The sequence below is a fragment of the Manis javanica genome, chromosome 2 (genome assembly GCF_040802235.1).
Source record: "Manis javanica isolate MJ-LG chromosome 2, MJ_LKY, whole genome shotgun sequence".
NCBI classification, from domain to species: domain Eukaryota; kingdom Metazoa; phylum Chordata; class Mammalia; order Pholidota; family Manidae; genus Manis; species Manis javanica.
Window position 1 is genome coordinate 179,250,863 of NC_133157.1, and position 14,005 is coordinate 179,264,867.

Genomic DNA, 14,005 nt, shown 5'->3' on the forward strand with positions numbered 1-14,005 from the left:
ACTGCTAAAAAGAGACAAATCAACTTTACCATTGCAACAGAATTAAAATATCACTAACCTGCATGATCTTGTTCTCCTGTACATTCACAGTCAAGCAAGTCATGAGTAATGCATTGTGAACTTTCATGTAGTGTGAACAAATTTCTAAGTTCCTCTACTGAAAACTGGATATGTTCAGATGTCTTGGTTAGGTCCACAACTGCCCCAGAGAGACCTTGCTTACTGATCTGCCTTTGATAGATCTTTTCTTCTATTGTACCTGAAGAGAAAACATTCATTATATTTCTTTCAAATCTGTTTGTCTATTAGTTTTGTAAGGTAAAAATGTTTATTAGCATACTGGTTAACAAGATAATAATAGTCCTGGTATTGAAGCACAGATAAACCAAAAAAAATTCTTTAATTACTGAAAAGGAATATATTTTTTGTCACACTGAATGAAGGGTTATTACCTGTGGTTAGAAGTCTGTATATATGGACAGGATGTTTCTGGCCATCTCTCCAGACTCTAGACATTGCCTTTAGAAAATAAAAGAGAATTCTAAGAGGATAGTAGACACCAATAGCCCTTTCAGAGAAGCAATTCTGCATTAATACATTTAAGATAAAAAATTATAGATTTTATTTATAGCTTCAAAAGACAAAGCCCAGGCATACCGAAACATTCTCCACTTCACATTTTTCTCCTGGGATAAAGACAAGGATGGATGAACACTCTCTGTGGCACTGTAAAGTAATTGCGGGGGTGCCACAGAACAGTGACAGGGCCTACCTACATCAAAGGGTGGGACAGCAGGTTTGCACAGCAAGAATGCAAAGAACTAAGTATAGAATGGGCATGGAGGTTTTATTCCCAGTCCAAGTAGCTTATGATTCACCCCTAAAGATACCTGTAATCAGCTCAGGCTCTAGGTAGATCCTATGGTGTTGAGATTTGTCAATGACACTGCACAGTAAGAGATTGATGTTCAAATACTACAGCTTCAACCAGCTCCTTGGCGATAAACTCTCAGCCCTTGGAATATCCTGCCTGATAAGAGCATCTTTATCCCAATTTAGCTGGGGCCTTGGGCCACATCAGATAGTATATATTAACAATGTGATTCAGATTGGTACCTTGGGCCAGTGTGACCTTTGGAGGGGTGGAGACTGAGCAGCTAAAGTCAGTCACATGGGGCCTACATGCATACATGACCAACCTCCAAGAAAAACTTGACACCAAGGCTTGAGTGAACTTCTCTGATTGACAGTACTCTATATATGTTGTCATTTATCGATGTTGGGAGAAGTGCTTTCCATACAACTACAGTGGGAGAAGATAACTGGAAGCTTATGTCTGGTCTCTCCTGGACTCTGCCCATAATGCCTTTTACTTTTGCTGAGATCCTTCCACTGTGATAAACCACGACTGTAACCATGAGTACAGCTGTTTTTCTCAGTTCTGTGAATCCTTCTGAATCACTGAACCTAAGAGTTGTCTTCCAGTCCCCTCACACAGATACCAAATGAGGTGCAAACCTTTAGACAGAGATCTCAAAATACATGAGGAAAATCAAACCATCTTCTAAAATATTTTCCTAAATAAGCTAATTTTATACCTTTACTATGCTCTGCACAAACATTGATCTATAACACTGATGGTCATGAGCATCCAGAAGTCCCAACTATGTAGCTAGTAGAGCCTGGAGATGTACAGGTCTAGGTTTGAGGCCTGACTCTGCCTTATACAAGTTATGTGACCTAGAATAAGCTTCATATCTTCATTTGTGAAACAAAACTAACAGCCATACTCATAGGATTATTGTGAAGATTAAATAGATGTAAAGTACTTAGCGGAGTGCCAGATAAAAAATAAGGGCTCAATATGTTTTTACATCATCATCTTATATATTATTATACATCATCATCACCATCTTCATATCTTCAGCAGGCACTGTAGCCCCAGTAATCAATCTGTAATGTTTATTTAATGTTTAAATAGTCCTACCTGGATATCAGTGGCTGGATTCCAATCAATGTCATAAAGAATTAAGTGAGATCCTCCAATAAGGTTAAGTCCCACACCACCAGCTTTTGAACTTAACAAAAAAATAAAATCTGAAGAGTATCTACTATTAAAGCCATCAACAATTTTTTGCCTTTGAGAGATTGGTGTTTGTCCATCAAGTCTTGTATAAGCATATCCATGACGCTTACACACTTCTTGTAAAATATTCAAGGTTTGTGTATAGTTGGATACTAATACCACTCTGTCAATCAAAAAGAAGGATTCTTTACATACAATTTAAAAGCAACATTAGATATTTTTAATTGAAGAAAAATACTTCAATTTTATTATCACCGATATTTATAGAACATGTAACAATGACTGTACACAATTAAACCAGTTTCTCCTAATTCAATTTTTAAAAATATCTAAGAAACGTCCAGTATTAAGATAGTTCAGTTAAGATTTTTATGCAGATTTTACCTCTCTGAAGTCACCCTAAATCAGCAAAAGAATGAGAAACATAAATACAAACTCCATATTAGATAAAACAAGGAGACCTTTATATATAAAAACAGAGAAGAGTAGACCTGCTCAACAGTACAGAGAAAATGAAACCCAAGTGCTTAAAGAGGAAGATACCAATAAGAAACAAGTACAAGTTCATTCACATCAAAGACTCTTGTTAAGGTGCCTCAGAAGGAAGGAATGTAGACTGGAGCTATTACAACAGTGCTGGTAAGTAGAACCCAGGCCCTAATCCCATAGAATGTTCATTCTCTGGAGAAAGTAAACCAAAGAAATTTAGGCTAGGGGACTCTAGAAGGCAGGGATATAGTGACAAATCAAAATGAAAGTCTGTATACTGGATGGTAAGATCCTAGTCCCCTTTCTCCAGAACACTAACAGCCAGGCATCTCTCTCACATCCTACACTAAGAAAGATATTATTGGACGATTCATATCTGGAATGACTTGAATGACACGAGGAAAAAGGTCCACAGATAGGGAGTCCCCAAATAAAAAAGCCAGCTCGCTGCCTGATTACTCAGTGAGGGCCACCAGTCAACAAGCCTTGCCCATGCACACAGAGAATTCAATTAATGTTTTATTGCCTCACTCCTAAAAATAAATGAACATAAATGTCAACAGCTATTTGAGGTAAGCCTCCAAGAGAAAAACCAGAAATCAAACAAACTGAAAAAAAGAAACCTGAATAAAACAGAGTAATGGATGAGACAGAAAACATCTTGAATAAATATCCTCAAGTAAGAGATAATATTCACAAGAAGAGCTAATAAAAAAAAGAACAATCAAGAATAAGAAAAATCTTTAAAATTTCAAATAGCAGCCAAAATAGAAACTTAACAGGAGAACTGAAAGGTCATAACAAGAGGGTCTGCCAGCGGCTTAGGACAACCATTTATTTTATATCTAGCTCACAATTCTATAGGTTGGCAATTTGGGCTGGGCTCAGCTAGAAGGTTCCTCTGTTTGTGACTGGGCTGTTTGTGACTGGGCTGATTCAAGCATCTGCAGTCAGCAGCCAGGTCAACTGGGAATGACCTGTTCTAGTGAGGGCAGACTCCCCTGGGAAGCCTTGTCTCTGTTCCACATGTCTCTCATCCTCACTTATTGCGAGGAATCCCAGACAATTCCCTTTTGGAGGTCTAGAGCACACCACACCCCCCATACACACAACCACAAACCACTTTGAAACAAGGCTATTATTTTTATGCACTAGGATTGTCCCCTAAAGCAGCTGAAATCTGTAGGCAAAGCTGCCATGTACAGTAGAGTGTAAGCTGCATCCAGCACAAGAATATCCAACTTGGATCAGTACCATTCATCAAACCAAGGAATCATGAAAAAGGATCAGGCTTTCAATGATAAATGAAGCTGGCTGGGGACATGTGGAACTTGAAGTCCTCAAGACATCAAGATAGATGTTCATTAAACAGTAAGAAATAAGGACACAGAAACTAGAAGATACGGTTGGACTAGACATAGAGATTTGGAATCAGTGCTATGTGAATAACAGTAAAAACTCTGGGGAGTAGAGATATCTGAGGATGGGTATTCAGAGTGAGAAGGAAACTAAAGAGAAAACCCTAGGGAGCATAAACATTTAAAGAGAGTTAAAGAAGAATTCTGAAAGAGATTAAGAAAAAGTTAGGTGTTAAAAATCAAAAGACATCCCAAGGCTTTTTTAAATATATGTGTTTACATTCAGTTTTTCCTAAATAAAAATTTATGGACACACTGTTAATAGATTTATAAAATACTGGATATGCTGACCACGCCTCCAATGAAGAAAATAACTTATTTTTAATGTTTTCTTCTTTTAGAAAAAAGGTGGGTGGAGAGGAGCGGGAATAAGGACATTGTCTAAGCCAAAATCCCATGAGCACTTAGAAGCAGTTTATTAAATTGACCTCTTACTTTTCAGCAGGATGGAGTTCGTGGATAACTGCTAAGAGCTGTGACAGCACCTGTAGTTTTCCTGACTCTCTCTCAGTAAACAGGAGGGGGTTGTAATCAGCAGGAAACACATTTATCAAGCCTTCGTACAAACTCCTTTCTTCATTTTCATCCCAAGTTGAGCTACATTCTTTTTCCTATTCAAAAAGATGACTGTTAACACTGGTCATTTTTTTTTCATAATTGGGGGAAAAATATTAAAATTATGAAAAAAATGAAGATTCATAGCCACCTGAAAAGACAAAGCTATTATATAAATGTTTACATGCTATGATTTGGTCATTTTTTTAAAAAGTAATATGCATCCTACTGAGTTAATTACAGAGCAATTCTAATGCAGCCTCTTACTGCCTATCTTCACCCCACGATGCAGTATCACTGCCCTGGGAGGGTAGCAGGTGATGGCAGGGAATAAATGGGAGGAAAATAAAGGGGCAAATGGGAATTATATCTGAGATTTCTCACCATTGATACCTTTTTTCCTGCTTCCCTCCTTCCCTCCCTGCTATTATCAATTTGTGGGCTTCACAGAGCACCTCCCAGGTGATATTTAGAATCAAGAACAATAGTTTACTCAGTATTATCAATTTCTTCTGCAAGAAGTAACAATTCTGCCATGTTAACAGAAATTTATTCTTATATTTTTTGTTTACATTACCAATAGTTTCTTAAGTAATTTTATTACAAAATGATTATCAGCACCTCTGAAATTCCTCTTCCAAAACTGCCTAGTTGACATGTGAACACTTAACTAGAGATACACTTATTAGCGACTGCATCACTTTTTACATTAAATTTCTGGGAAAGGCAGGACTCCTCTTTCTCTCCCACATTTACCAGATTCATCACTTTGTTTGGAACTTTGTTCAACCTACTTCTCCTGCCTGGAATGCCTCATTTTTCTGGCCTATTATCCCAACGCAATAAACACTTGAGGACCCAATGTAAATTCTACATGGTTCTTCACAGACCTTTGTGGGGGGGGAGGGATAGAAAAGGAGGGACTTAGTCTTGACCTTTATAGTTACACAGTACATTTAAGTTTTAACCTTATTTAATTGAGCAATTAACTGTATACTTTCTTATATTTCCCTTGTTTTCAATGTGTGCTGTATTCTCTCTTTAATAATACTAGAAATACCTTAAGGGCAGTGAATCCTGTAGTGTAAGATGATGGGCAAAAAGTACTAATTTTAATTTGGCTTACTCCCAAAATATAGCAATAGTTGGGTAAAGTCACTTGATTAAAAATACTTGGAACCACAAGATATGTGTATCACCAAAATATACAACGGGACAGAGACAGTTGCTGGCTGTCAAATTACACCCACTAAAATACCTATACCTCTGGGAGAGGGTGGAGGAGGGAAAGGGGGCACAATAATTCGCAATCACAGTATAAGTTGGCCATGGGGATAGTGGTGCAGCATAGAGAATGTGGGTCAGTGATTCTGTAACATCTTCCTGCATTGATGGATGATGGTGGCTGCACTGGAGGAGGGAGGATTTAATAGTGTGGGTAGCTGTTGAACCACTGTGTTGTATATCTGAAACAAATGTAAGATTGTATAAAAATGATAGTTCAATTTTTTTTAAAAGCCTATACCTCAGAGAGGTCATCAGAGACCACAGACCCAGGTTGTAGTCCACATCTTTTCATGTTCAAAAACTTGAATATGCTTAAGCTCCAGAGAAATAAGCTACACTAACCAAATTAAGAGACTGAACATGTCAGAATATAAATTTATTGACCTTGAAAGGAGACCTGCCTGTTTAAACCAGTTGGTCTCTACATTCTGTCCAATGAAGAAAGGTCCACAGGGAAAGCCAAATCATTAGCAGAAAGTTCTCTGGGAATACTAAATCAAAAGACAAGGAAAATGGATAATCCTAATACAGAAAGTATTAGCCAGGAACATGTATTAAGAATCACTTGGAAAAGCTTTCTCAAAATCCTAACACTTGGGTTCTACTCTGACATTCTGAATCTGTTCATATGTTTGAAGGCCTAGACAAATGTAATTTTAAAAGCTTTCCAGAAGATTAAAATGCATACGCCTAATTAAGAATCAACTAAGAGATAACATCATTATGTTATGACAGCCTGATGCATCACCTCTCTATTAGGGATTTGCCAGTTAGACTTCTCATATTAACAAGTTAGGGCAGTCTCGCCTCTGTCTATGACTAATACCCTTTGGTTATGGGTTGATATTTTTATTGGTTACATTCCATTCATATTTCCTGAAAAGAAACCCATCACCTTGATTGAACTTGAAAAACATAGTTTCAATAGGAACACATTTATAAACCATTGCTTAAAGGTTACTTATACATGGAAGGCTCGTTTCAGCCACTTTTTGTTGATGCTTATTTGCTATGATGTTAGAGGAAAGACTTTACTGAATAAGTTTCAGATTGGAAATTATACACTGTATTTGAAGTTTGAGGTATCCTATGCCTATTACTAGTTGACTGGCACATTCTGGGCCATTATAAGGTCTTCCTTTTAAGGAAGAATTTTTGGCTTCTATTTTTGCTGGGCATAATGCCCAAAGGGTTTAATTTTTATCACCATACGCAGCATCTCTTGTTATAATCCTGCCTACTGCAGAATTACAGAAAGCTGACTTCTCCTATGATAAACTATGTAAATATAATTCATTCTAGAATATACTTGTAGAATCTGGGTAGAATACTCCATTTGCTCAGTATATAATTAATGACGTCAAGCATAATGTAACACACACAGGTTTTCTTTTGTTTTGGTTGCAAATTATGATATTACTGTTTAAAGAAAAAACTAAGAGAAAAAAATTATTTAAAAAAATTGTTAAGGGTGAGCTGGGGATAACAGGATATTAAGAGTCACTGTGCAGCTCGTTTGGTCAGGCAGTCTGCTAGGTTCTTTCCATACTATTTCACCAAACTGCCACAATAAACATCAGGAAGTTATTATTGTCTCTGCTTTCCAGATAAGAAAACAAAGGCTCAAAGATGCAACCTGACCATGTTTAAACTTGCCCTTAGTTAAAAGAACTAGAAAGTAGTAGGTGGGGACTGATACCAGTTCTAACTCCATAGAAAACTCTCAGTAGATTCCAAATTGTATGATGTCATTAAATATCCAAGTGGTCAGCTCAACTATGTAACCATTTAAAAATCATACTTTTAAAAAGTATCTAATTATGGAAAATGTTCACAATTTATTTAGTGAAAAAGTCATTTTAAATGCATAACATTATTAAAATTAATTTTCTCTAGAAAAAAAATTAATTTTCTCTATGCATATCTCTGAGGCCATTTCCCCACCAGAAAAATGGGGGTAGTAATAACAGAACTTATTTCATAGAGTTTTATGAAGAATAAATAAAATAATACTAGAAAAATACTTAGTGTTTGGTATATGACAAAGGCTTAATAAGTGTTAGCAAGATTATTATTAATACCACAATGTAGTTTTCTCTGGCTGGAAAGCTTTTTTTCTTTCTAACAAATTTCTAAAAGTGGTATTGCCAGGCTATAAAATATACACAATTTAAAGGCTTTGATACACAAACTGCTAACTATCCTCCAGTTGTACCAATTACATTCTAACCAATACATTTTTATTTTCTTCTCTGTGACTGAGTTTTATAAATTTCATACAATAATCATTTATTACTTTTATAATGGGGAAACATTAAATTATTTTTAATGGCAAATATTCTATTTGTTAGCACCAAACAAAACTGACTGGCTATAATAATATCAAATAGAATGGGAGACCATGCAAAGTATTTACACCTGGTACCAAAGGGCATGGGGCACAAACTCTACAAGGCCTCATACCCACTGCATCCCCAGTTCAACTCAGTGAATGTGGACATGCTCTGAAGAATAAGTAGAAGGCTGGATAAGCTCCATAGCAGAAACATACTGGAGAAGCTGCAGAACTTCTGAGACACCACAAATGCACCCCATGGGATTAGCCCAATCTGCCCACTTAGATTCACAAGATGTAGAACCCTCAGCTCATACCCCTGACACAGTCTCACATACTTACCTTTATAGAATTGAACAAAAGGCAGGGGTGATTGCACAATTTTTTAAGAGCTCCTATACATATTAGATGAGGACTACTTTCCAACATCCCTTGAAGACAGAACCTGACAGCCTGAGAATCCAGCAGCTTTCGGTAAAGCTTAATCTGTAGTGTTCCTGGTCGGCAAAAGATTACATTCTCTATTTTGGGTGGAAGATACTCATTTATGACCTCTTGGGTTCTTCTAAGGATAAAAAGACCAGTGAGGCAAGTAAGTTCAACAGCTCTTCTCTCTCCTAACTCCTTTTCTTCCTATGAAAAAATAGCAGATTTAAAAGTGTCATAGACAAAAAACACTTGCAGTTAAAATGAACATTAAACATTTTATAGTAAGAAACCATTTATGAATTGTTTCTTTCAGATTTTTTTTTTAACAGAAGAAATGAAATACAAGTTTGGGATAGAATAAAAAACCCATCATCTTCGTAAATACTCAGCACAAACATTTAATTAGTGAAGTCTCCTAATCCTTGTTTGCTTGGCTATTGGCAACATTGAGAGCCATCAGAAATTAATAATCTACAAACTATTCTAAAATATAAATTATTCTAAAAGTAAGCTTTTATGTGAAGACTGTCATGGTTATAGTCTAAAAGTCATCATGAACTAATACAGCAAATTCTTAGAAGCAAATATTTTGAAGTCATTGATCCTAAAATTAAGCCTAAAAGAAATTACTGATGCAAGGCACAGCTGACTCATTCAAAACCATTACACATTGTTCACTAAATAACAGTATGTTTTCAAGCCAAAATACAGCATAAATTAAATAAGGTTTTAAATTCTCTATATACAATCTTCTGAGTGTACAGATCTTCACAGTGAAGCTTAAAATAAATCCCATATGCAATATTTGTTTCCATATTAATCATAGAAAATTTCCCTTATATTTTAACACCATTTTTAATATTTACTACAAATGAAATAGGTTCACTAGAGAAAAGTCAGAAAATAGTTTTCCAAAAACAATAAAATGAAAACCAACTTTAATCAACCAAAAACAACCACTGCTGTCAAGACTTTTATGTACATCTCCCAAGTCTTTTTTCTTTATAATATGCAAATGTATTTAATATTTTATTTTGATTTGTATTTGTAACAAAAATAGGATCTTAAACTATATGGCTTCATGGAAACAAGGATCCAGTCAGTTTAGCTTATCACTGTTCCCTAGAATCCAGCACTCAGCATTCGGCCCACTTTAGGTATTTAATGTATGTGTTAGGTAAATAAATTCACATGATTTATTTTTAGATAATGTGTCATGAACATTATCCATGCTAATATATATCTATAAAACAATATTTTTCATGGTTCCTGGTTCATGTGAAATGCTTGATAAATATTTGTTGACTGATTATATTTTATTAACTGAAACATACTTTTTTTACACTTTAACTTCTCTGAAATAGGATGCTTTTTTTATCTTGTTACTTTTTTTGTTTTGAAATCTACTTTGTCTGATACAAGCATTGCAACTCCTGCTTTCTCTCTCTATTATTTGCATGAAATATTTTTTTCCATCCCTCCACTTTGAGTCTGTGTATGTCTTTGGCTTTGAAGTGAATCTCTTGTAGGCAGCATATAGATGGGTCTTGTTTTTCATCCATTCTGTAACTCTGTCTTTAGATTGGTGCATTCAGTACATTTACACTTTGGGTGATTATCAATAGATATGTACTTACTGACATTGCAGCCTTTAGATTCATGGTTACCAAAGGCTCAAGGGCAGCTTCTTTACTATCTAACAGTCTAACTTAACTCCCTTATTATGCTATTTCAAACACAGTCTAAAGGGTTTTTTCCTCCCTTTTCTTCCTCCTCCATTCTTTATATATTAGGTCTCATATTCTGTACTCTTTGTGTATCCCTTGACTGACTTTGTGGGTAGTTGATTTAATTTTACATTTGCTTAGTAATTAATTGGTCTACTTCCTTTACTGTGATTTTATTTTCTCTGGTGACAGCTATTTAGCCTTAGAACACTTCCATCTAAAGCAGTCCCTTTAAAATACACTGTAGAGAGGTTTTGTGGGAGGTAAATTCCCTCAACTTTTGCTTATCTGGAAATTGTTTAATCCCTCTTTGAATTTAAATGATAATCTTGCTGGGTAGAGTATTATTGGTTAGAGGCCCTTCTGTTTCATTGCATGAAATATATCATGCCACTCCCGTCTGGCCTATAAGGTTTCTGCTGAAAAGTCTGGTGACAGCCTGATGGGCTTTCCTTTATACATGATCTTTTTTCTATCTCTGGCTGTTTTTAATACTCTCTCCTTGTCCATGATCTTTGCCATTTTAATTATTATATGTCTTGATGTTCTTTCTAGGGTCCCTTGGATATCTGTGCGCTTCCATCATCTGAAAGACCAGATTGGGGAAGTTTTCAGCAATTATTTCCTCAGAGACTTTTTATCCCTTTTTTTCTCTCTTCCTCTGGTACCCCTATAAATGCAAATGTTGTTCTGTTTGGACTAGTCACACAGTTTTATTATTCTTTAACTCCTAGAGATCCTTTTTCTCTCTGTGCCTCAGCTTGTTTTCCTGTTCTTTGATTTCTATTTTACCATCTCCTCTACCTCATCTAATTTGCTTTTAAATCCCTCCATTGTATGTTTCATTTCAGACACTGTATTTTCCAAAGTTTCTATCTCTTTCTTGAAGTCCTCACTGAGATTTTGAATATTTTTCTGTAGCTCCATGAGCATGTTTATTATTTTTATTTTGAAATCTTTATCAAGAAGATTGGTGATTTCAGTTTCACTTAGCCCTCTTTCTGGTGTTTGAGGAATTCTGGTTTGTTCAAAATTCTTTTGTCATTTCATGTTTCTTATGATTACTATGGAATAATAATAACTTTGTGTAGGTGGCACCTTCTGGCACCCAGAAGCTCTACTCTCTGGAGCTGCCTAGCACCTTGAGCAATGAAGGGATCTCAGGCAAGTGGCACCAGTGCCTGCTGGGAGGAAAGAGCTCTTTCCTGCTTCCCAGCTGCAACAACTACCTCCACTGCCAGGTCCAGTTGGGCCAAGATTGCAGGGAGGAGCCTCTGCATTATGCCCCTGTAGCTGCCCTAGGTAGGGCCACGCTCCAGCTGGCCTGGCACAATGGTGGGGGCAGCAGGTATGCAGACCAGTGCCTGCCAGGAAGAAGGAGCGGCAGGCTGCCTATCACAGTGGGAGGCCTCAGGGCTGCATTGCCAGCCAAAGGGATGGAGTGTCTGAACTTCCTGAAAGTTCCCAACCTGCTGGGTTGAGTATGCCAGGACAATTGTGTCCACCTGTTCCCTCTCCTGAGCAGCAAGCACTGTGTAATCTTTGCCCCTTTAGCACCCCTCTTGCTGTTGTGAAGTCTTTCAAGGCACCTGCCTTTCTTTTGTCCTGGAGTTGCAGGTTTGCATACCTATTCTCTACAAGCAGCTAGAATCTCAGTCTCTCCAAGTATTCTGCTTGTCTTTGCTTTCCAACCCCAATAATCTCCAGAGCACCACATAATGTGGGTTCATGCTCCTGGAGCATATCTCCAGGGCTGGGTGTATAGCAGTCCTGGGCTTCTGCTCCCTCCCTCCTCCATTTCTCTTTCTCCTGCCTGTGAGCTGGGGTTGGGGAAGGGCTTGGGTTCTCCCAGATCATGGCTTTGCTACTTTACCCTTTTCTGTGAGGTCTTCTCTTTTCCCCACATGCAGGTAGCCTGTTATACATTCTTTGGGTCACTCTTTCAGGATAGTTATATTTGCTGTATTTTCATGTAATATGGGTTTTAGCAGGAGGTTTCTGTCTCACTTCTCACACCACCATCTTTTTCCCCACCTCAGAATGCTTTTTATAATCAAGGACTTCTTAAAATTATAATTGATGGCATGTTTTCCTTAGTGGTACATAAAATAATGATGTACCTTAGAATTGCTATTATCTTAGATTCAGTGAAATACATTGTCTATACAATAGGCAGACTCTAATTTCACCTTTTCCCTACCTTTACAAATGTTTGTTTCCAATTAGCTTGTTTCCTTTAGTTTGTTTCTAACTTTTCACTCTTACAGCTCTTCAAGCACATCAGTGATTATTTCTTTATAATGAAATTCCTAAATATGGTATTGCCAGACCACAAAATATACACAATTTTAAGGCTTTTGATACACATTGCCAAACTGTCCTCCAGTTCTATGAATTCACATTTCAACCAGTAGAGGGTAGTACTCTCACCTACATTTGGTAATTACTATGCAAATCCAACCAACTAAAATATCAATAGAAAAATACAAAAACTACTTTATAGTCATTTTGGTATACCATTTTTCAATACCACTGAGGGTGAACACTTTCATATGTTTACTGTCATTTATATTTTTTTGTGATGTGTCTACTTAAAATGATGATTGAATTTTCTAAAATAAGGAATACAGGAAGAGCTGAAGGATTGTGGGAAAAATTGAGAACTCCCTATACTAATTTAATTTTCCCTAAATTAAGATAATAGCCAAGTTATGGACACCTGGTTCTTTTTAAACCTATTTATTAAAGTAAATTATACCTCAGAAGCAGAAGGTTGTCTCGATAAAATGATAGGTTCTTCATATATTTTTCTGTAAGATGACAAAGAGCCTAATATTCCTGGATTTACAAAATCAATTAATGCAAAAAATTCCTGGAGATCATTCTGAATTGGAGTACCTAAAAGGAGATAAAAATTATAAGAAGGTCAACTTTGTGGTTTATAAGAACAGGTCTTCATAGAAATTTGTACTCTTGTCCTTAAGAGGACTAAATACAAGCAAAGTCCCTAAAGCAGACAAATCTAATTGGAAAAAAAAACTATTAATCATCAAATAAATTTTAACTCTGACTTTAATTGTGCACTAAATTCTTATTTAATACAGCATAGGGGTGAATGTATATAGGCTCTGGAGTCTGACTGGTTGGATTTATTTTCTACCTGTATCACTTACTCTCTGAGTAATCCTTGCAAGTTACCTACTCCAATTTATTTCTTTAAAATGGGGGTAGTAATAGTAGCTCCTAGAGTTGTAAAGATCTAATTAGTTGATCCATATACTATACTTAGAATAGAGCATAATAAATGTTCCATTACTGTTAGTGATTCATAATATTATTACAACTATCTGACTTCGGGCAAATTGCTTAAGCTCTTGAAGTTAAACTTAGGACTTTTTTCACTTATAAAAGTGGGGAGCTAATAATTTCAAAGGGGTATTACCATGAAAAGTAGAGACAATGTATGTAAAGTACCCAGCAAAGTGCCTGCCATTTAGTAAACACTCAGTGAATTGCATCTATTTTTATTAACTTTCAAATTATTTGATCAAATTGGGATGTTCACTGATCCCAAAGGCTGACACAAAGTATAAGAGATTAATATACCCTGCATATATTACATATTCAATAACTTGTGGATAACTAATTTTCAAAGGAACATTGTCATGTTTCAATAATT

At 36.2% G+C, this 14,005-nt stretch overlaps 1 protein-coding gene across 4 annotated transcripts in view; it reads right to left on the bottom strand.

The window, feature by feature from the left end:
* Positions 1 to 14,005, bottom strand: part of RAD54B (RAD54 homolog B) — a 119,542-nt gene that overhangs the window by 12,711 nt on the left and 92,826 nt on the right. For all 4 annotated transcript variants that reach the window (XM_036995732.2, XM_036995731.2, XM_073229840.1 and 1 more), the window contains 6 exons: positions 13,085 to 13,224; positions 8,513 to 8,803; positions 4,429 to 4,604; positions 1,988 to 2,249; positions 453 to 519; positions 59 to 259 (listed from right to left, as the gene is read on the bottom strand). In XM_036995732.2, coding sequence (XP_036851627.1) covers positions 59 to 259; positions 453 to 519; positions 1,988 to 2,249; positions 4,429 to 4,604; positions 8,513 to 8,803; positions 13,085 to 13,224 — 1,137 coding nt within the window. The remainder of the gene's footprint in view (positions 1 to 58; positions 260 to 452; positions 520 to 1,987; positions 2,250 to 4,428; positions 4,605 to 8,512; positions 8,804 to 13,084; positions 13,225 to 14,005) is intronic.